This window comes from Delphinus delphis, chromosome 6, assembly GCF_949987515.2.
Source record: "Delphinus delphis chromosome 6, mDelDel1.2, whole genome shotgun sequence".
NCBI lineage: Eukaryota > Metazoa > Chordata > Mammalia > Artiodactyla > Delphinidae > Delphinus > Delphinus delphis.
The window spans coordinates 11,940,200-11,960,656 of NC_082688.1; the positions used below are offsets into that span (position 1 = coordinate 11,940,200).

The following is a 20,457-nucleotide window of genomic DNA, read 5'->3' on the forward strand; positions in this document are numbered from 1 at the left end:
TCTAGGTGGGGAAGCAAGAGAACAAGGTAAAAGTGAAGGATTTGGTGATGGATCAGATGTGGATGTGAGAGGAAGAGAGGTGTCAAGGATGACTCCCCAGGTTTTTGGCATGAGCTGCTGTAGGATGGGGTATTTGCCTTCTTTTGAGAGAGGGAAGACTGGGAGTGAGTAGCAAATCTCGTTTTAGTTTTGTTTTTTTGAGGGACGAGGTCACGAGTTGGTCTGGGACATATTAAGTTTAACATGTTTATTAGACATCTAGGTGGGTATGTTGATTGTGTACTTGAATGTGAGTCTGAAACTCAGGGTGATATAAATTTGGGAGTCCTCAGTGTACACATGGAATTTAAAGCATCAAGCCTGGATGATATTGCTAAGGGAGTGTGTGTAGAATAGTAAAGAGATTAAGAGTGAGGTGTGTGTCCAGAGGCACTCCAGCATTTAGGTTGTGGATATAAGAAAGAAGGGAGATGGCAGAGTAATTTATGAAGTAGGGGGAGAGCAAAGAGGGTAGTGTACTGGATGGGAGCCAAGGGAAGTAAAATGGTTAAGCAGGGAGCAGTCAGCTGTGTCAGCTCTTGCTGAGAAGTTGACTAAAATGAGGGCCGAGAATCGTTCACAGCATTGAACTCCATGGAAGTCCTATGGGACTTGACAAGAGCTGTTTCGGTGGAGCATTGGGGTGAGAGGCTGATTGGGGTGAATTTAAGAGAGAATGGGAGGAGAGGAAATGGAAACCAGAAGTGTAAACTCAAAGAATTATGCCTTAAGAGAGGCAGAGAATCCGGCCGTGGGGAGGCAAGAGGTCAAGGAACGTTATTCAAGAGAGTGGAGGGGGGTGATTACAGGAGTGATATTCTTGAGGGGATAGGATCTAGAGGATTTGAGTGGAAAGATTTCCATTAGATAGGAATAGGGACAGTTCATTTGTAAAACAGGAAAGAAGGAAGAATATATGGGAAAAGATGCAGCAACGTTGATATTTTGCATGAAATAGGAAGCAGGAGGATGACCAGTTGAATGCGAGGATATGGGAAGAAAATACAGATGTGATGAGACAAGAGAAGATGTGAAATAATCATTAGGAAAGTGGGAAGTGAATGAATATTTGTTTTTTTTAATGGGGCTCCTTGGGCGTTGCAGGTGTTTAGCATCCCAGGGTACCCAGTGCCAGGATTACCCACCTAGTCATTGTGACAACCAGCAAACTTTACCTCACGTTTTTAAATCCCCCAGGGTTGCAGTACCACCCCTGTTTGGGAACTGTTGATTATTGGGCCTTTTGAAGTTAAATCATGAATTTAGAAAAAGAACTGGGACTTCCCTGGTGGTCCAGTGGTTAAGACTTCGCCTTCCAATGCAGAGGGTATGGGTTTGATCCCTTGTCAGGGAGCTAAGCTCCCACATGCCTCTCGGCCAAAAAACCAAAACATAAAACAGAAGCAATTCTGTAACAAATTCAATAAGGACTTTAAAAATGGTCCACATCAAAAAAAAAAAAACACCTTGAAAAAAAAAAAAGAACCAATTAGCACTATTGTGTGATTTCCCCCTCACCCCCCTGCCACATTCCAGGGTTACTGGTGGGGTATAGTTAAGAGTCTTGGGTATGATCAGGGTTGGGGTTTTGCCAGGGTAGGATAACAAAGGAAATTGCTGGTGAAAATCAGTGATAGATGATGGATTGTGTAATTTCAGTTGGATAAGGACAGAAGTGAGGGCATGCAAAGGGTGAGGGACTCTGAAAGGTGGTTGGGTTAGTAGATTATGGGTCCTGGTGGGGAGTGGGTACCTCGGGTAGGAAAGGAGATGAGAACATTGGAGGAAAAGAATACAAGGATTTTAGAAGGATCATCTGTGTGGTTCTGGAAATTACTAAGAATTATGCCAGGAATTAGAGATGAACTAAGTACTAAAGTCCGTCCTGAAGGAGTGGAAGGAAGTTTGGGGGATTAATCTAAGATGGGTGGAATAAGGCAAATAAACAGTGGAAATTGTGCTTATGGAAGAAGAGTCAGAAATTGCCTGTAAGTCACTATGATGATGACAGCTGTGGAAATATATGGGAAGAGACAGTGACATTTCAGATGGAGCCTTCTTGGATTCTACAGTTAATGGCACTCTCTAAGGAAAGAGAAATCTAGGGTTGAATTCAGATTTTTATCGAGCCTCTCCTGAGTGCAGGGCACTGTAGGTGCTGTGGAGATAAAGATAAGTAATTTCATTAAGGAGCTTGTGATAAAAATAACTAAAACTGAGTAATAGAAATGTCATAAAGGAAGTTGAAAAAGGACTGGATGGCTCAAAGAAAGAAGAAATTTATATTAACCTTAAGTATTAGGTAAGACTTCCTGGAAGGGTAGATTTGAGATGGACATTTGATGAATAGAACAAGGGCAAATCATAGTGGAGTAGAGGTTGCAGTCCAGGTAAGGGAAGGGTTTAACTTGGAGCTTAGCGGTAGCACATTGTATGGTATTCTGGGGAAGATTCATTATTCTCTTTTTGGCTGGAACTACAGTGATGAGAGAAATGACAGGGACAGAATTGCATACGTGTTGTATTATGGAGGGCCTTGGTGACACCCAGTATTTGAGTGGAATGCCAGTTAAGCTATTGAGTAGTCAATGAAAGTTTTTCTAAAATTTTATTTATTACTTTATTTTATTTCAGTTAATTAATTAATTTGCACTGGTCTTAGTTGCAGCAGGTGGGCTCCTTAGTTGTGGCACACAGGCTTAGTTGCGGCATTCATGTGGGATCTAGTTACCTGACCAGGGGTCGAACCCAGGCCCCCTGCATTGGGAGCGCGGAGTCTTAACCCCTGCGCCACCTGGGAAGTCCCCATCATTGAAGGTTTTGAAGGGGAGCTTGATGTTCTCAAAGTAAAATTTTCCCCAAAGATGGGCTGAAGTGGGATAGAATAGTTTAGGAGAAGATAGATTCCTGTAAATAGTAAAACATGGCAAAACTATTCACAGTAGTATACAAGACTTCTATATCTTTGAGTTATAAACATCTTTAGTAGTAAAACAAAGACTGAAACTCAGGATTTCCATTCTCGTGCTGTATCCCTTTTCCTGTTTTGAATTCAGAGAGTTTGCCTCATTTATGTTTTCTTTACATGGCTCTCAGAACAGCACAGTCTTCGTTTTCCTGGTATCTCTCAGGCACTTCTCTGGCTAGTTGTGCCTCTTTTTCCTGTTCGTTGGTGCACCTACTCCCTTGGTGATCTTGTGGCTTTGCATACTACCTATATGCTGAAAAGTACCAAATTTATAACCTAATCCAGATCTCTCTTCTAAAGTATAGGTTCATATGCTATAGTTGCCTACTTGTATATCTAATAATTATCTCCAGCTCAACATGTCCAAACCTGAATTCCTGTTCTTAATCCCCAAACCGCCTCTCCCTGCACCTTCCCTAACTCAGTTGCTCAGGCCAAAAACCTTGAAGTCAATCTTGACGCCTCCACCTCGCTCCCACTCCACATCCATTCTACTAGGAAGACATGCCATCTTTCCCTTCAGAATGTATCTATTCTCTGATTGCTAAACTTTCTTAGTGGTCTCCTTCCTTCCACCCTTGCCCTCTCTACAATGTATTTCAACATAGCAAGCATAGTGATCTTTTAAAAACATGAGTCAGATATTGTCAGTGCTCTGCTCAAAACCCTCTAAGGGTTCCGTGTCTCACTCAGAGTAAAAGCCATAGTCCTTAAGATGACTAGAAGGACCTCCTGTTTTAGGAATTGACAAACGGTGGCCCCTGGACCACATTTGGATCCATTGCCTGTTTCTTGTTTTGTTTTTTTTTTAATTTTTTTATTTTGCGGTTTGCGGGCCTCTCACCGCTGTGACCCCTCCCGCTGCGGAGCACAGGCTCCGCGGCCATGGCTCATGGACCCAGCCGCTCCGCGGCACGTGGGATCCTCCCGGACCGGGGCACGAACCCGCGTCCCACGCATCGGCAGGTGGACTTTAAACCACTGTGCCACCAGGGAAGACCCATTGCCTGTTTTTGTGTGACCTGTGGGCTAAGAATGATTTTTACATTTTTAAATGGTTAAAAAAAAAAAAACCTGATACTTTGTGACATGAACATCATATGAAGTTGAAATTTCAGTGCCCATAAATAAAGTTGTATTGGAACACAGCCACACCCATTTGCTTGCACACTGTGTTATGGCTACATTTGCACTACAAAGGCAGCGTTGAGTAGTAGAGACCTTATGGCTCAAAAGCCTAAAGTACTTTTTATCTGGTCCTTTAAAGAAAAAGTTTGCCAACCTCTGCCCTGTATGATGTGGTTCCTCACTCCCACCCTCAGTCCTCATTGCCCTTCTCTCCCCACCCAGCCTACTCCAGCCGTCCAGCCACAGTGGCCTCCTGTGCCTCTATCTAACCAGGCACAGTCTTCGTCCCCTGCCAGGAATGCTCGTTCCTGAGATCTCTGCATGGCTCACCCCCTCACCCCATCAAGGTTTGCTCAGGCATCACCTTCTCCATGAGGACTGACCATCTATTTAAAATCGCACCCTCCTCTGTATAGTACCTGCACGTACATGTGCTGTCCCCTGCTCTTTCTTTTCCATAGCACCTCACACCTTCTCACATACTGTTTAAATTACTTGTTTTTACATTTACTGTTTTTTGGTTGTTTCCCCAACTCTGGACTTAAACACAAGAGCAGGGCTTTTTGTCTGTTTTGTTCACTGATGCATCCTAAGTGCCTAGAACAGTGGCTGGCTTATTGTAGGTTCTCAATAAAGACTTGTTGAGATGCACTAAATTTTGGTTCTTTAACCAAATGAGTTGTCTAACTGGTGGATAGAGTTCTTTCACTTCTGTCACTATTCCATCAGGAATGGGGAAGGGCTAGTGTGTGTGCTTTCAGTGAGGAGATGTGGTTTCCTGTCACCACTTCCTTGGATTGGTTACTTGATAACATCTTTTTCATCCTGCTCACTGACAGTAAGTGTTCAGAAAGCATTCTGATTGACCTAGCCGGCTTGTACAGTGCATTTTATGTTAGCGCTGCAGCCGTTGTGCCATCCTTGTTTAAATTGTTAATTGAGCAGGGACCTTTTGGCCTGAGCCCAGTGTTGCAAGGCTTCAAGTGATGTGGTGGGATTGAGCTTTTCCATCATTATAGGTGTTTTGGGGTAGGGATGAAGAGCTGGATTTTTGGAGTAGGTATAAGTAATTTAAAGGTTTTTCAGTTTAGCATTCCCCTAGTGCCGTTTTAATATAGAAAATAAAAGGAAATTTTCTGAGGAAAGTACGGAAATTCAGTATTCTTTTCACATTAGTATTGTACAGAAACTGAATGCCACCACGTAGGGAAAGTTTAGTTTATTTGAAGGGATTTGGAGGAAGTATTGAATTTATATGTATTTGCTCTTCTCTTAATGTATCTGAATTGGTTCATTTTCATATGCCCTGTGCTATCAAGCACAGTACCAAGTTACAGAACAGGCAATTAGTAAGTATCTATTTACTAGTAAATCTCTTTATCTTAAAGTAATCCTCTTTGGCGTATCAGTGAGGTATCTTTTTCTAATTTTATTTGCCCATCTTTAATATAGTGGACATGTGATTGTTCTTTTGTAATGGAGAAGTAGAGCCTGGATATTTGATTTTCACATAGCTCCTTCTGGAGAGGTTGCAGATGTTAGTATTAGCAAAATTTAAAGTTTTCTATTCAGTTATTATTTTGAGAGTAAATAATTTCTTGGATTCTATGTCACACTGTTTACAAGACATTATTTGGAATTTTTCAAGAAAGTAGGTATATTTAAATATTTTTTGCCTTAATTTTTAATATTTTCTCCTAATTGCATTTCAGAAAAATTCCTAAATATTTGACTAAATTTTATAGTTTGAATATAGAAAGCATCGTCATTCTCCAGTTTTGAGATTTCATACATTACAAAAACCTAGCTTTGTGGGCTGGGTAGCCTGACATCTAAAGCTTTCACCTTTAAAGGTTAGTTAAAAAGGACATACAACGCCACCAAAAATATGATCCATGAAAGAAAAATTTGATAAGCTGGGATTCATTAAAACTAAAAACTTCTGTTTTATGAAAGACACTCTTTTTAATTAATTAATTAATTTATTTTTTTTTTTTGCGGTACATGGGCCTCTCACTGTTGTGGCCTCTCCCGTTGCGGAGCACAGGCTCCGGACGTGCAGGCTCAGTGGCCATGGCTCACGGGCCCAGCCGCTCCACGGCATGTGGGATCTTCCTGGACCGGGGCACGAACCCGCGTCCCCTGCATCGGCAGGCGGACCCCCAACCACTGCGCCACCAGGGAAGCCCGAAAGACACTCTTAAGAGGATGAGAAGACAAGTACCAGACTGGGAGAAAATCTTCGCAAAACACATATCAGATAAAGGACTGGTATCCAAAATATACAAAGAAGTCATAAAATTAAACAGACAACCCAATTAAAAAAGGGCAGAAGACCTGAACAGACACCTCACTAAAGAAGGTATACACATGGCAAATAAGCATATGAAAAGATGCTCAACATCATACGTCATCAAGGAATTTCAATTTCAGATGATAGTGAGATACCATTACACACCTATTAGAATGGCTGAAGACCCAAACTTGGACAGCACCAAATGCTGATGAGGATGTGGAGCAGCAGGAACTCTCATTCTTTCCTGGTGGGAATGCAAAATGGTACAGCTACTTTGGATGAAAGACAGTCTGGAAGTTTCTTACAAAACTAAACATAGTTTCACCATATGATCCTGTGGTCATACTCCTTGGTATTTACCCAAATGGGTTGAAAACCTGCACACGAATGTTTACAGCAGCTTTATTCATAATTGCCAAAACTTGATAGGTGAATGGATAAACAAACTGTGGTATATCCAGACAGTGGAATATTTTTCAGTGATAAAAAGAAATGACATGGAGGAATCTTTTTTTAAAAATATTTATTTAATTTATGGCTGCGTTGGGTCTTTGTTGCTGTGCGCAGGCTTTCTCTGGTTGTGGTGAGCGGGGGCTACTCCTCGTTGCAGTGCGCAGGTTTCTCATTGCGGTGGCTTCTCTTGTTGCTGAGCATGGGCTCTAGGCACGTGGGCTTCAGTAGTTGTGGCACGTGGGCTCTAGAGCGTGGGCTCTAGATCGCAGGCTCAGTAGTTGTGGTGCACGAGCTTAGTTGCCCTGCGGCATCTTCCTGGACCAGGGCTCGAACCTGTGTCCCCTGCCTTTGGCAGGCAGATTCTTAACCACTGCTCCACCAAGGAAGTCCCGGCATGGAGGAATCTTAAGTGCATATTGCTTAGTGAAAAGACTACATACTGTATGATTTCAACTATGTGACATTTGGAAGAGGGAGGGTCAAATAGGTGGAGCCTGGGATTTTTAGGGCAGTGAAACTGTTCTGGATGATTCTGTAATGGTGGGTGCATGTCATAATCCTTTTGTCAAGACTCAGAGAAGGTATAACACAAAGAATGAACCCTGATGTAAACTGTGGTCTTTAGTTAATAATATTGTATTAACATTGGTTCATTAGTTGTAACAAATGTACCACACTAATGCAAGATGTTAATAATAGGGGAAACTGTGTGTGTGTTAGGAAGAAGTGGTATATGGGATTCTTTCTATTTCCCACTCAATCTTTCTGTAAACCTAAGGCTGCTCTAAAAAAACAATGTCTACTAATTGAAAAAAATAGTAGTTAATAAAAAAAGTGATACACAGGCACACACATGATGCCCATATATACACACTCCACCCTCTGCATACAACTACTCTTACTTAATAAGTAGAACACAGCTAATGTTTTTCTGAGCTCTGTTTTTCAGAGAAATATATATCTGATATATATATCAGAGAACGTATATCTGATATATAAGCAAAACATTTTATTTGATACTTGAGGTTTTTTTCCCTTCTGAAGCCATATATTGAGCATATACTATATGCCAAATACTTTTAAGTATTTTTAACAACCTGCCTCATTTAGTTTGAAGTAAATACTGTTCACCTCATTGCACAGGTGAGGAAGCTCTGGCTAAGAGAAGTGAAGTGGCAACGAAGTTGGTAGTTGAATCTAGACCTGACTCCAAAGCCGGTGTCCTATATGGCCTTTGTAATTCACATAGACATATTTGTTGAAAGAGCTAAAGTTTATCCACTAACATAAGTGTAAGTGCCTTTAGAGCAAAAATATTATGGAAAGGGATTGCCTTGGTTTGAATCTTAGCTCTGGTATGTACTTTTGCTTTGTGATTTTAATTAGATTATATTGTCTCTTTATGCTCTAGCTTCCTTATATGTTAAGTGGAGATATTAAGATTGTTGTAGGATTTACCTGGTGGTCCAGTGGTTACGAATCTACCTTCCAATGCAGGGGACTCGGGTTCAGTCCCTTGTTGGGGAACTAAGATCCCACATGCCACAGGACATCTAAGCCCGCGCACCACAGCTACTGAGCCTGTGCGCTCTGGAGCCCACGCACCACAACCTGCATGCTGCAATGAAGATCCCGCGTGCCGCAACTGGGACCCAATGCAGCCAAATAAATTAAAAAAAAGATTGTTGTGAGGATTAAATGAATTAATATATCAAAAGCTCTTAGAACAGTGCCTGGTACAGAATGTGAGTCCCATAACTGTTAGCTGTTAATTAGTAGTGGAATATTTTCTCACTGTATAGGTTAAGGAAACTGAGACCCAAGGAAATTAAGTGATTTTGAGTCACATAACTTTCTAAGGTCACAGATCTATTAAATGGTGAAGTTGAGTCTTTTTTAAAATTTCAAGGCCAGAATTTTATCCACTAAGTTAATCACTTTTTTAGAGAGAAACTCTTTAAAAATGTGTTGCAGTTTCTATCAGCTCACAGTCTACCAAATATAACTTTTTTTTTTTTTTTCAGTCAGATATAGTAGGGAAAAATCATTGGGCTATGACTTAGGTTTTGGACCACGCTTTGTCCCTGATTAGTTGTGTGACTTCTTGAATATCTCTGATTGTAGTTCACTTTAAACTGAGGGGTAGGTGGAATTGGACCAGATGATTTCTAAGTTCCTTTTACAGCATCGACAGATTATGATTCTGAGATGATATCATGAATTATTGCACTATGCTATAATACCCTGAAGTTCCCAGAGCTGCTTTTTAAAAAAAAATTTAATTTTTTATACAATTTTAAAAGGCTACACTCCATTTACAGTTATTACAAAATATTGGCTATATTCCCCGTGTTGTACAGTACATCCTTGTGGCCTATCTTATACCCAATAGTTTGTATCTTATACCCAATAGTTTGTATCTCCTACTCCCCCACCACTGTTTTGTCCCCCCACCCCCTGCCAGTAACCACTAGTTTATTCTCTGTATCTGTGAGTCTGCTTCTTTTTGTGTTGTGTTCACTAGTTTGTTGTATTTTTTAGATTCCACATATAAGTGATATCATACAGTATTTGTCTTTCTCTTTCTGACTTATTTCACTTAGCATAATGCCCTCTAAGTCCATCCATGTTGCAACAAAGGGCAAAATTTTGTTCTTTTTTATGGCTGAGTAGTAGTCCATTGTATTGGGTTGGCCAAAAAGTTCCTTCGATTTTTAAGTAAAAATAAAAGACACATTTTTCACTTTCACCAAGAACTTTATTCAACAACATAGTCACCATTTCGTTCCACTACCTTCTGCCATTTTTCAGGCAAATTCATAATTCCATCTTCCCAAAAATTTTGTATTTTTTTTTTTTTAATTTTGTATTTTTGAGCAAAGAACTGTTCCAGGTGCCTTTTACCGTCTTCCAGGGAATTGAAATTTTTTCCATTAAGAGAATTTTGTGAAGACCAAAATAAATGGAAATCCGAAGATTCAATGTCTGATGGGTATGGTAGATGAATCAGAACTTCCCAGCCAAACAGTAACAGTTTTTGCCTGGTCATGAAAGAAACATGCAGTCTTGTGTTATCCTGATGGAAGATTATGCGTTTTCTGTTGACTAATTCTGGACACTTTTCGTCAAGTGCCGCTTTCAGTTGGTCTAATTGGGAGCAGTACTTGTTGGAATTAATCATTTGGTTTTCCAGAAGGAGCTCATAATAGAGGACTCCCTTCCATATACACAACATCACCTTCTTTGGTGTGGTTGGTGGTGGTTCATCTCACTTGCCCCATGATCTCTTCCATTCCACATTATTGTACAGTATCCACGTTTCATCACCCATCACATTTGTTTTAAAAACGGAACGTTTTCATTATGTTTAAGTAGAGAATTGCTGCAGAAATACGGTCAAGAAGGTTTTTTTCGCTTAACCTATGTGGAACCCAAACATCAAAGTGATGAGCATAACCAAGCTGGTGCAAATGATTTTCAGCGCTTGATTTGGGTACTTTGAGTATGTCCGCTATCTCCCATGTGGTATAATGTTCACTGTTCTCAAGTATTGTTTCGATTTGATCACTATCAACTTCAACTGGTCTACCTGACCGTGGAGCATCATCCAGCAAGAAATCTCCAGCACGAAACTTTGCAAACCACTCTGACACGTTTGATCAGTCACAGCACCTTTTCCATACAGTGCACAAATCTTTTTTCTTTTTTGCGTTTCAGTGCGTTTTTACCTTTCTTGAAATAATAAAGCATAATATGCTAAAAATGTTGCTTTTTTCTTCCATCTTCAGTATTAAAATGGCTACACAAAAATTCACCCATTTTGATAAGTATTTAAAACTCCAAGTGTTTTTAATTTTTTTAATTATTTATTTATTGGCTGCGTTGGGTCTTCACTGCTGCGTGTGGGCTTTCTCTAGTTGTGGAGAGCGGGGGCTACTCTTTGTTGCAGTGCATGAGCTTCTCAGAGTGTAGTCTCAGTAGTTGTGGCACACAGGCTTAGTTGCTCTACGGCATGTGGGATCCTCTGGGACCAGGGCTCAAACCTGTGTCTCCTTAAGTCTTTTTTTAAATGCAAGCTGATGTGACAGCTGTCGCATACAATCTAACAAAATTGTTTTGAATGAAGTTAAAGACAACTAAGTGCTACTAGAGCCGTCTTATGGGAAAAAACCAGACGAACCTTTTGGCCAGCCGAGTACATATATACCACATCTTCTTTATCCATTCATCTGTTGGTGGACACTTACGTTGCTTCCATATCTTGGCAATTGTAAATAATTCTGCTATGAACATTCGGGTGTGTGTATCTTTTCGAATTAGTGTTTTTGGGTTTTTTTAGATGTATTCCCAGGACTGGAATTGCTGGGTCATAAGGTAGTTCTATTTTTAGTTTTTTGAGAAACCTGTACACTGTTTTCCACAGTGGCTGCACCAGTTTACATTCCCTCCAACAGTGTTTGAGAGGTCCCTTTTCTCCACGTCCTCGCCAACATTTGTTATTTGTGTTCTTTGTTATGATAGCCATTCTGACAGGTGTGAGATGATATCTCATTGTGGTTTTGATTTGCATTTCACTGATGATTAGCTCTGTTGAGCATCTTTTCATGTGCCTGTTGGCCATCTGCATTTCCTCTTTAGAAAAATGTCTATTCATTTCTTCTGCCACTTTTAAATTGGGTTGTTTATTTGATATTGAGTTGTGTGAGCCATTTACATATGTTGGTTATTAACACCTTATCCATCATATGGTTTGCAAATATTCTCTCCCATTCAGTAGGTTGTCTTTTCGTTTTGTCGATGGTCTCCTTTGCTATGCAAAAGCTTTTAAGTTTAACTAGGTCCCATTTGTTTATTTTTGCTTTTATTTCCTTTACTTCAGAAGACGGATCCAAAAAAACATTGCTGCAATTTATGTCAAAGAGCATTCTGCCTATGTTTTCCTCTAGGAGTTTTATAGTATCCAGTCTTATATACAGGTCTTTAATCCATTTTGAGTTTATTTTTGTGTATGGTGTTAGAGAATGTTCTAATTTTATTGTTTTACATGCAGCTGTCCAGTTTTCCCAGCACCACTTACTGAAGAGACTGTCTTTTCTCCATTGAATATTCTTGCCTCCTTTGTCATACATTAGCTGACCATAAGTGCGTGGGTTTATTTCTGGGCTGTCTACCCTGTTCCATTGATCTATGCGTCTGTTTTTGTGGCAGTACCATACTGTTTTGATTACTGTAGCTTTGTAGCATAGTCGGAACCCAGGGAACTTGATTCTTCCAGCTCTGTTCTTTCTCAAGATTGTTTTGGCTATTCGGGGTCTTTTGTGTTTCCATACAAATTAAAAAATTTTTTGTTCTAGTTCTGTGGAAAATGCCATTGGTAATTTGATAGGAATTGTATTGAGTCTGTAGATTGCCTTGGGTAGTATGGCCATTTTAATAGTATTGATTCTTCCAATCCAAGAACATGGTATATCTTTCTGTTTGTGTCATCTTCAGTTTCTGTCATCAGTGTCTTGTAGTTCTCAGAGTACAGGTCTTTTGCCTTCTTAGGTAGATTTATTCCTAGGTATTTTATTCTTTTTTGATGTGATGGTAAATGGGGTTGTTTCCTTAATTTCTCTTTTTGTTACTTCATTGTTAGTGTATAGGAATGCAACAGATTTCCGTATTAATTTTGTATCCTGCAACTTTACCAAATTCACTGATGAGCTCTAGTAGTTTTCTGGTGATATGTTTAGGGGTTTCCATATATAGTATCATGTCATCTGCAAACAGGGACGGTTTTACTTCCTTTCCAGTTTGGATTTCTTTTATTTCTTTTTATTCACTGATTGCTGTGGCTAGGACTTCCAAAACTATGTTGAATAAAAGCGGCAAGAATGAGCCCAGAGCTTCTTGATGTATAGGTAGGGTGGTTACTCTCCATACTGATGACTGAAAAGTGCTATTGGTGATCCACTGTTTCTCCACTACATCAGCTTTTACTTAACATTCTTCCCTCTTTTTCTGCTTTCAGTCAACTTTCTTAATATGTTTGACTTATTGGTTTTACCTTTTTATAGCGAGCAGCTTGTGGACTTTGTTTTCAGTTCTCACCTGTGAGCAGTTTAGTTCAGTTCTCATCAGTGCAGCAGTCTTTGGCTGCAGGATTCACAGCTAAGTACTGAATGGTTGAATCTTCTAGAATGGAGTAGGGTTGGGAATGGGAAGTGCCAAAGACTCTAAATTGTATAGGGCAATCTTTATACAAAAGGTATAATTTTAGTGACAGGAGGATCTTTGAGATATCTCTTACCATGGGATCATGTTTTAGTTTGTTTCTTAACTTTGTTATATAAAAGGACCTTATGAATTGCAGCATTATGTGTTCCCTCCTTACCTTGATTTGATATGTGTAGTAATCAAAGTAAGTTCTATCTATTCGTTGTTACATAATTTAAAAAAAATCAATCTTCACTAGCTTATTTCAGGTGGATTTTGTTAAGTCAGAGTCAGGGAAGTTGGTTATTATAAGATACGAATAGTGTTGCATGTAGGTCACAACTGAGTATCATTTGACTGTAAATGTGGGTCTGTTTTTTCATTTGTAGTATTGGGGAGAGTTAAATGTCACCTTTAACTTTCCTGGTCCCAAGAATTCAAAAAGGATTTTTTTCTTTAAGAGAGCAACTGATAGGAAATAATTGTAGATAGAAGTAAAAGGGGGGGGCTTCCCTGGTGGCGCAGTGGTTGAGAGTCCACCTGCTGATGCAGGGGACACAGGTTTGTGCCCTGGTCCGGGAAGATCCCACATGCCGCGGAGCGGCTAGGCCCGTGAGCCATGGCCGCTGAGCCTGTGCGTCCGGAGCCTGTGCTCCACAACGGGAAAGGCCACAACAGTGAGAGGCCCGCATACTGCAAAAAAAATAAATAAAAGTAAAAGGAGGTTTCATTATTTAAGGGAAAATTTAAAGGAAAGATATTGAGATGAAGAGGGAGCTCTTTCTTTGTGGGTGTTTACATATCCTGTGGTGTGTGTTACTCCTGATAACCATGTAAGGCATATGTTCTATTTTAATGGTCTCTCTCTAGTTTTTTTGTTTTTTTACCACTGGGCTTATATAAGGACTTCAGTGCTCAGAAAAGCTTATTTTTTACCTTATCTGGAATAAAATCTTATAAAAGTGGAACAAAGGGGTAATAGAATGGTGTTTAGGCCTCTGGGCAGAAATATACTGTGGGATTCTGGTGAGAGTCATGCATGGGTAATGAAATCAGGATTTAGTGAATATTCAGGAGTCTGGCATAACAGTGCATATAGGTTGAGAGGGAAGTAGGGTCTCTTGGGGGTTAGGGGAGCAGAGCCAAAAAAGCATTCTGAATTTTAGGCCTAAAATGATTAAAGATGAAACGTGGTTCCAACATTTGCTGTAAATCTGATGGCAGTATCAAATGGAAAAGCTTCATGGTTACAATCAACAGTGTTATATTTTCAGGTGTCTTATCTACTTTTCAGATAGGTCTGACTAATGCCAGTTTCTGTTGAAAATCTCATGGTTAATTGCAACATTTTTGCCACCAGTAGTAGTATTACTTTTTCTGGTTGTACTTCTTTAATGAATCTCTGTCTGTTAATGTATTCATCTCATTGAGTGCAAGTCAGCCAGCTGCCACATTATGGCTACCAGGAGGGTTATTTTTCTGGCCATATCACTTAGGCTTTTGGGCCCAGGCCTTCAAAGGATGTATTAGCTTTTTGTTTAAAATGAAGTAATTTTCCTCTATAAAGATTGTTTCATTTTTCTCAATAACACGTTTATGGGTTCCACACTCTGATATGAAACTAATTCTAAATAAGCATTTTTGAAAAGTTGTTTTTCTTTTTCTTTTGCAGGTGTATTCTAGAGAACAAGTCTTCAAACACCTTTGCCGTATTGACTCTGAGCTGTCAGGGGACTCAGGCTTATGAGGAGGTACTGTCACAGAAAACAGTGTCTAGTGAAGACGACAAGAAAGAGGGAAAAGGATCGGAAGAAGAAGCTAAAATACTGTAGAAAACCATGGTAGGTTATTATTTATGTTTCCTTAATTTAGTTACCAAAGATCTCAGTCGCTTGAAGTTGAAACCGTTAACAGTGAGGGCAAGTGAAAAAAAGTGGTGGTAATTTTTTGCTCCAGTGTATCAGCTAAAGATGGCATTCTACGATTTAAGCAAAGCAAATGAGTTCAGATTTATTACGAGCCCTTTAAACCACAAGATGGAGCCCCATTAGCCTGCAGGCCGTAAATTATTAAATACAAAGGAGGGAATGCTCATAAATAATATTTTCTAATAAAACTGGCATTAGCAAACTGATACAAATGGCTAAGGTGACCTTGAACTTGAAATTATGTAATTTTTCTCTAGCTTTCTACCTGAAATTCAGTTTTTTTCCCATGGAAATTAAAACCAGTCCTTTAAGTAATGATATGAAGGGTTTGGAGTTTATAAAATGTGTGAGTATTTAACTCAAAAAGACACCTTTTTTCACATGCTTTTAATTTTAAAATAATAGGGTCAGGTGTTGAGTGTATTGAGGGCACTGAACTGAATATCATGGAAACCTTGCTTTTTGTGGAAAGTTAATACTTAAATTGAATTTGAGATGTTAGATGAGGTCATAACATCTGGTCCCTAACTTTTTAATTGGTAAAATGTGCTGAATATTTTTCTCCTCATATTTTGGTTCTGGAGGATGCTGTGTGAATTTTTCCATAAGTGAGAAAAGGCTTTAAAAAGATGTTGTAAGTGAGGGAAAAAGCACAAAAATATTAATCATCAGTATGTTTGAAATACGTTGTTTAGCAAGTCTGATGGTATTTCTTTAAATGACATTTGATTTTTAAAAAATTTGTTTTAGAGGTTATAACTTAGTTGACTTACTCTTTAAAGAAGGAATTCTACTAATATTTTAGTTCTGGATGGTGGGGAAAAAATGTTAACTTGGGATTTTCTCTGTCATTTACGTTTATGGTGAGATGTGAAAAATGACACTGTAACTTGTGTTTCTTCCCACATAAATTATTTGCCTTTTCAGCTTATTTATCTACTATAGTCTTGATATTCTTCGAACTTAAAGAAATGTTTTATATGTGTTACTTGCCATAGTTGATGAAAATTCCTTTCCTAGTTTATTCATCTTAAATGTAGCTTTAGATGTCTGGTGTAGAAATTTTGTGTTTACGTAGTTTAATTGGTCAGTAGGTGTTTTCCAGTTTTGCCTTAGATCTCAGGTTTGAAAGAGAACTTTGTTTCTGCATAGTTCTTCCAATTAATTTTTTAATACTTAAAATCAATGTGGAGCTTATTTGGGTAAATAAGGTAGCTTTTTTTTGGGGGGGTGGTAATACCATTCATTCAGTTCTTTCATCACTGTTTCATGATGCTTGTCCTATCACATCCAGTAGATTCTTGGGTTTAACATTGGCAGTCTTATGTCTTTTGTGAGAGAAAGGCCAAAGGTTTGTTTTAGGTAGCAGTATGTAATTTTCCTAAGGTGTGGCCAGTGTGCAGGACTGAGTAACTTAATTTAGTAACTTAGTAACTCATCATAAAACTAAATGACAGAGAAAATCTCAAGTTAACAATTTTCCCCCCACCATCGAGAACTCAAATATTAGTGGAATTTTTTCTTTAAAGAGCAAGTTAACTATCAATAAGTTATAATCCCTAGAACAACCTAGCATCTCCAATTTGTTACATGGCTCTTTTGTTTTCTTGTTAACTTATTTTGGGATATATAAGTAAATCTCATGAAGTGGTTAAAAAGTTTTTTTCTTTGTAGCAAAAGACTTCGCCAGTTGGAAAACTGGTCATGGACTTTGAGAGCAAGAAAGAAATCTAGACAGAGATTGGCTTTTGTCTAGAAAAAAGGAAAGCTTCATGATTGATTTTAGTAACTTTTATTATGTAATAATTGAGGGTTTCAAAGGATTACTTACCTTTTTAGTTATAGCTTCATTTTGTAGGGGACAGTGATACTGTAGTATTAATTTACTAGTGTCCAAATTAATCTGATTTTAAAACATTGACATTCAAACAAAAACAAAAGAGACAAGACTGATAAAGCATTGCAAATATATTATTTTGCAGTAAAGACTTTAAAACAAAATATTTACTGTCTGCTAGCACATAATTTCATGTAAGTTAGGGCACTGTAGCCACCCTTTAAGTCAAATACTTTTGGCTTTATGGAAACTCACCAAGTTTTCCTTGTTCATTTTGCTCTGTACTGGTACAAGTGTCTTTATGGTATTTGTAAATTTGGAAATATTCAAAGGTTTTTGGATGTGTGACTCATGAGTATGAAGGATCTACTCTATTAAATTTTCATGAAATACATTCTGTTTCTAGGCTGTAATCTGTTCCACTGATTTCTGGGCCAGCATGTCATTTTAATTATTGCTTTTAACATTTTTGATATTTTAGCATAATGGTACCACCCATCCACCTTTGTAGAATAGTTCTTGATACACTCATGACTTCCCTCCCCCCACCCAAAATGAGCTTTAAAATTATTTTTGTTGAGTATTAAAATCTATCTTGAGGGGATTTTGATTGAGAATGTGAATACATTTGTAAATTAGTTTGGAAAATTAATTCTTTTACAATATGTATTTTCCCCATTCTGGAATTTGGAATATCTCCTACTAATCTATTTAAAAAATTAAAGCTGCACACCAAAGTTTGAATGCCAAATAATAAATAATATTCTAATGTGGTCCATAGTTTTACTATCTTGTTCACATATAACTTTGTATTGTGTGTTATTACTATGTTACAAAATCTCAATTTTTCTAGATGCAGAAGTGTCCAGGAGTTTGGAAAGGAGTGACTGGGTATCATGAGTCACCCATATGCATTTCTAGATACTCTGTCGAAGCTAGGAAGTATCTTGTTTCTTGTAGATGATGTGTGATATGGATGACCTTTTTTGACGTGGTATTGAAAACACATAGATTGAGCTAAAATGTGGCATATACATAATACTGAATGTAACTTGGGTGAACTCTTCCAAAATATGAATGAAAGATCTCTAATTTTCTGGTGTGGAGTTTGGCAGGATGGGGTTTTACTTCCTTTCTTGAGCAGTTTTTCATTGCCTCAGTGTTAACTGTTTCACAGCAGTTTGACAATTAATGCTATGACTTGACTTAAATATATTTGTAAGTCATCCTTTTCAGGTAACATTTCTTTTATTGAAGTAATAGTTTCCTTTCACCTTCTGACAGAGATCTATTAGATCTTTTGCCAATGATGATCGCCATGTTATGGTGAAACACTCAACAATTTATCCGTCTCCGGAGGAACTTGAAGCTGTTCAGAATATGGTGTCTACTGTTGAGTGTGCTCTTAAACATGTCTCGGATTGGCTGGATGAAACAAATAAAGGCACAAAAGCAGAGGGTGAGACAGAAGTGAAGAAGGATGAGGCTGTAGACTCCTATTCCAAGTGAGTGTGACCTGACATTTGTGGTGCTGTCCTGTAATGCCCAGGGTCCCGTCCCACTGGGTTACATTTGCTGTTTGGTGTTCTTTGGGTTCTCTCATTTATATGACTGTAAACAAGGAAGTAAATGTTTGTGGAATTTTTCTGAGTTAAATTTGCAGGGAAAGCAAGAAAGGAATAATGATTAGACCAGAAAAAGAAGATAGACCTGTTCAGGATGCCTTTCGAGGGAGCAAGCACCAAGCCCTTTTAAAAAAACTTCTCTTTTTTGGAGGTTATGCTATGTCATCTTTTTCATGTGTTGGTTTAGCCTCCTAAATTCAGAAATAAATAGTAGTGTTTTTGGTCTCTGGGAAAATCATAGAATGTCATTTTTGTCAGGTATTTAAAAATCCTGGTGTAGAAGAGAGAGTGCAGGAGAATATACTGTAAAGGTTTTTATGACTGTATCTGCCTTGTTGATTTCCAGGATCCAGTACAGTATCTTGCATATAGTAAATGCTCATTGGGTATTTGTGGAATGAATGAAGGCCTAATGGGAGCCAGACCCTTCAACAATTATAGCACAGTATTCCCAGTGCTGCAACAACAGTAAGAGATTAATGAGATGAAGCTGAATGATAACTAGGAAACTTTTTATGCCTTGCTAAACTTAGAGTTATTGTTTTGAGCAATGTCACTATGATTGGAATAATTGTATGGTTTACTTCAAAAAATGTAGCTCATTTGACTCTATTGTATTAATAGGATTAAGAACATTACTTTGGCTGCAACTGGTAAATTGAGGATAGAAGTTACAGAATTTTTTCTCAGGCTTTCAATTCTAAATCTGTGATAAGTAGATAATAGTGGGAAGGTAGTAATAAATTGATATCTTTAACTGAGTGATAGTGTAACCTTTCCATCTTCAGATGAAAGAAAATCAGTATCAGTTTTTAGCTGAAGAATGTATTTTCTTGACTTTGTTAGCTTTTTACAGGTAATATATACATTGTATCTAGTCAGGGACGTGTCAGCTAGAAGTTTCTTGGCAGTAATTCACTTTTTCTTGCATATGATGGCTTTAAAAAAGATACTGTCAAATTTGGGGGTTCTTGGTAATTAGTAGTATCATCCAGTAATCTAGCCCATTCCCAGTGCAAGTTAAATCCCAGTCCCTGTGCAAGTGAAATAGTCATGCATTCCTTATTTATTGATTGACTGATTGGCCACGCTGTGTGGTTTTCATGGTCTTAGTTCGTGGACCAGGGATTGAACTCCAGCCATGGCAGTGAACATGCTGAGTCCTAACCACTGGACCGCCAGTGAGTTACCACATTACATATTTAAATTGCACGTTGGAATGTGTTTTTACCCTTTTAAAAACTTTTTTTTTTATTGTGGTAAAATACATATAAAATTTGCTATTTTTACTATTTCTAAGTGGAGTTTTATTTTTCAGTGAAGTTCAGGCCTTCTAAATACATCTTCTGTTTGCTGTCAAGGCTGAGCAGACCTTTGGAAAGTGCTCCAGTAGACTTTTGCTTAACTGGATCAGGTCACTGAGTTTTCAAGGTTTTTAAAAGATAACATACTCCGTGCTTTGTTTGGATCTTTAAATAGAGTGCTCTGTGTGCAGGCTATCAATTGTCTCTGTAAAGTGTTTCCAGTTTGTGGAACATTCCGGGGTTGAGCACTTGTGTATGGTTCTTCCCATGTGGTAGAACTCAAGGAGTGCAGAACGATCGTGTCCTTAGAACAGAGGCGTCCAAGAACAGAGGTGTGTTCTGGTCATAGATACGTATTATGCTCCTGGAGTATGCTAAGCACTACAGAGGGCATAGAGATGGGGAAAGCTAGCTTATATTTACTAAGCACCTCCTATTGCCAGAGACTGGTAGGCAGCTTTAACCTGTGTGCTGTTACCTTACCTCTTTACAAGCTGACTCACAAGTCAAATAAATTGAATAAGTTTACACTATTTGTATTTTAGGAATATTAGCTTAATTTTAATTAGTTCCCTGTATCTGGGTCACTTGCGTTATAATACGTCATATTCAAATTCATTATTAAAATTCAGAACTGAATTAGGACTTAGTTTCTCTGCTCAGTCATGCTGTCTTGTACAT

The 20,457-nt window shown here is 38.5% G+C and overlaps 1 protein-coding gene across 4 annotated transcripts in view; it reads left to right on the top strand.

Moving 5' to 3' along the window:
- STRBP (spermatid perinuclear RNA binding protein) overlaps positions 1 to 20,457 on the top strand; it is a 137,623-nt gene that overhangs the window by 65,035 nt on the left and 52,131 nt on the right. For all 4 annotated transcript variants that reach the window (XM_060014183.1, XM_060014182.1, XM_060014180.1 and 1 more), the window contains exons 2-3: positions 14,755 to 14,923; positions 18,132 to 18,352. In XM_060014183.1, the coding sequence (XP_059870166.1) occupies positions 14,921 to 14,923; positions 18,132 to 18,352 (224 nt within the window). In that variant the 5' untranslated portion in view covers positions 14,755 to 14,920. The remainder of the gene's footprint in view (positions 1 to 14,754; positions 14,924 to 18,131; positions 18,353 to 20,457) is intronic.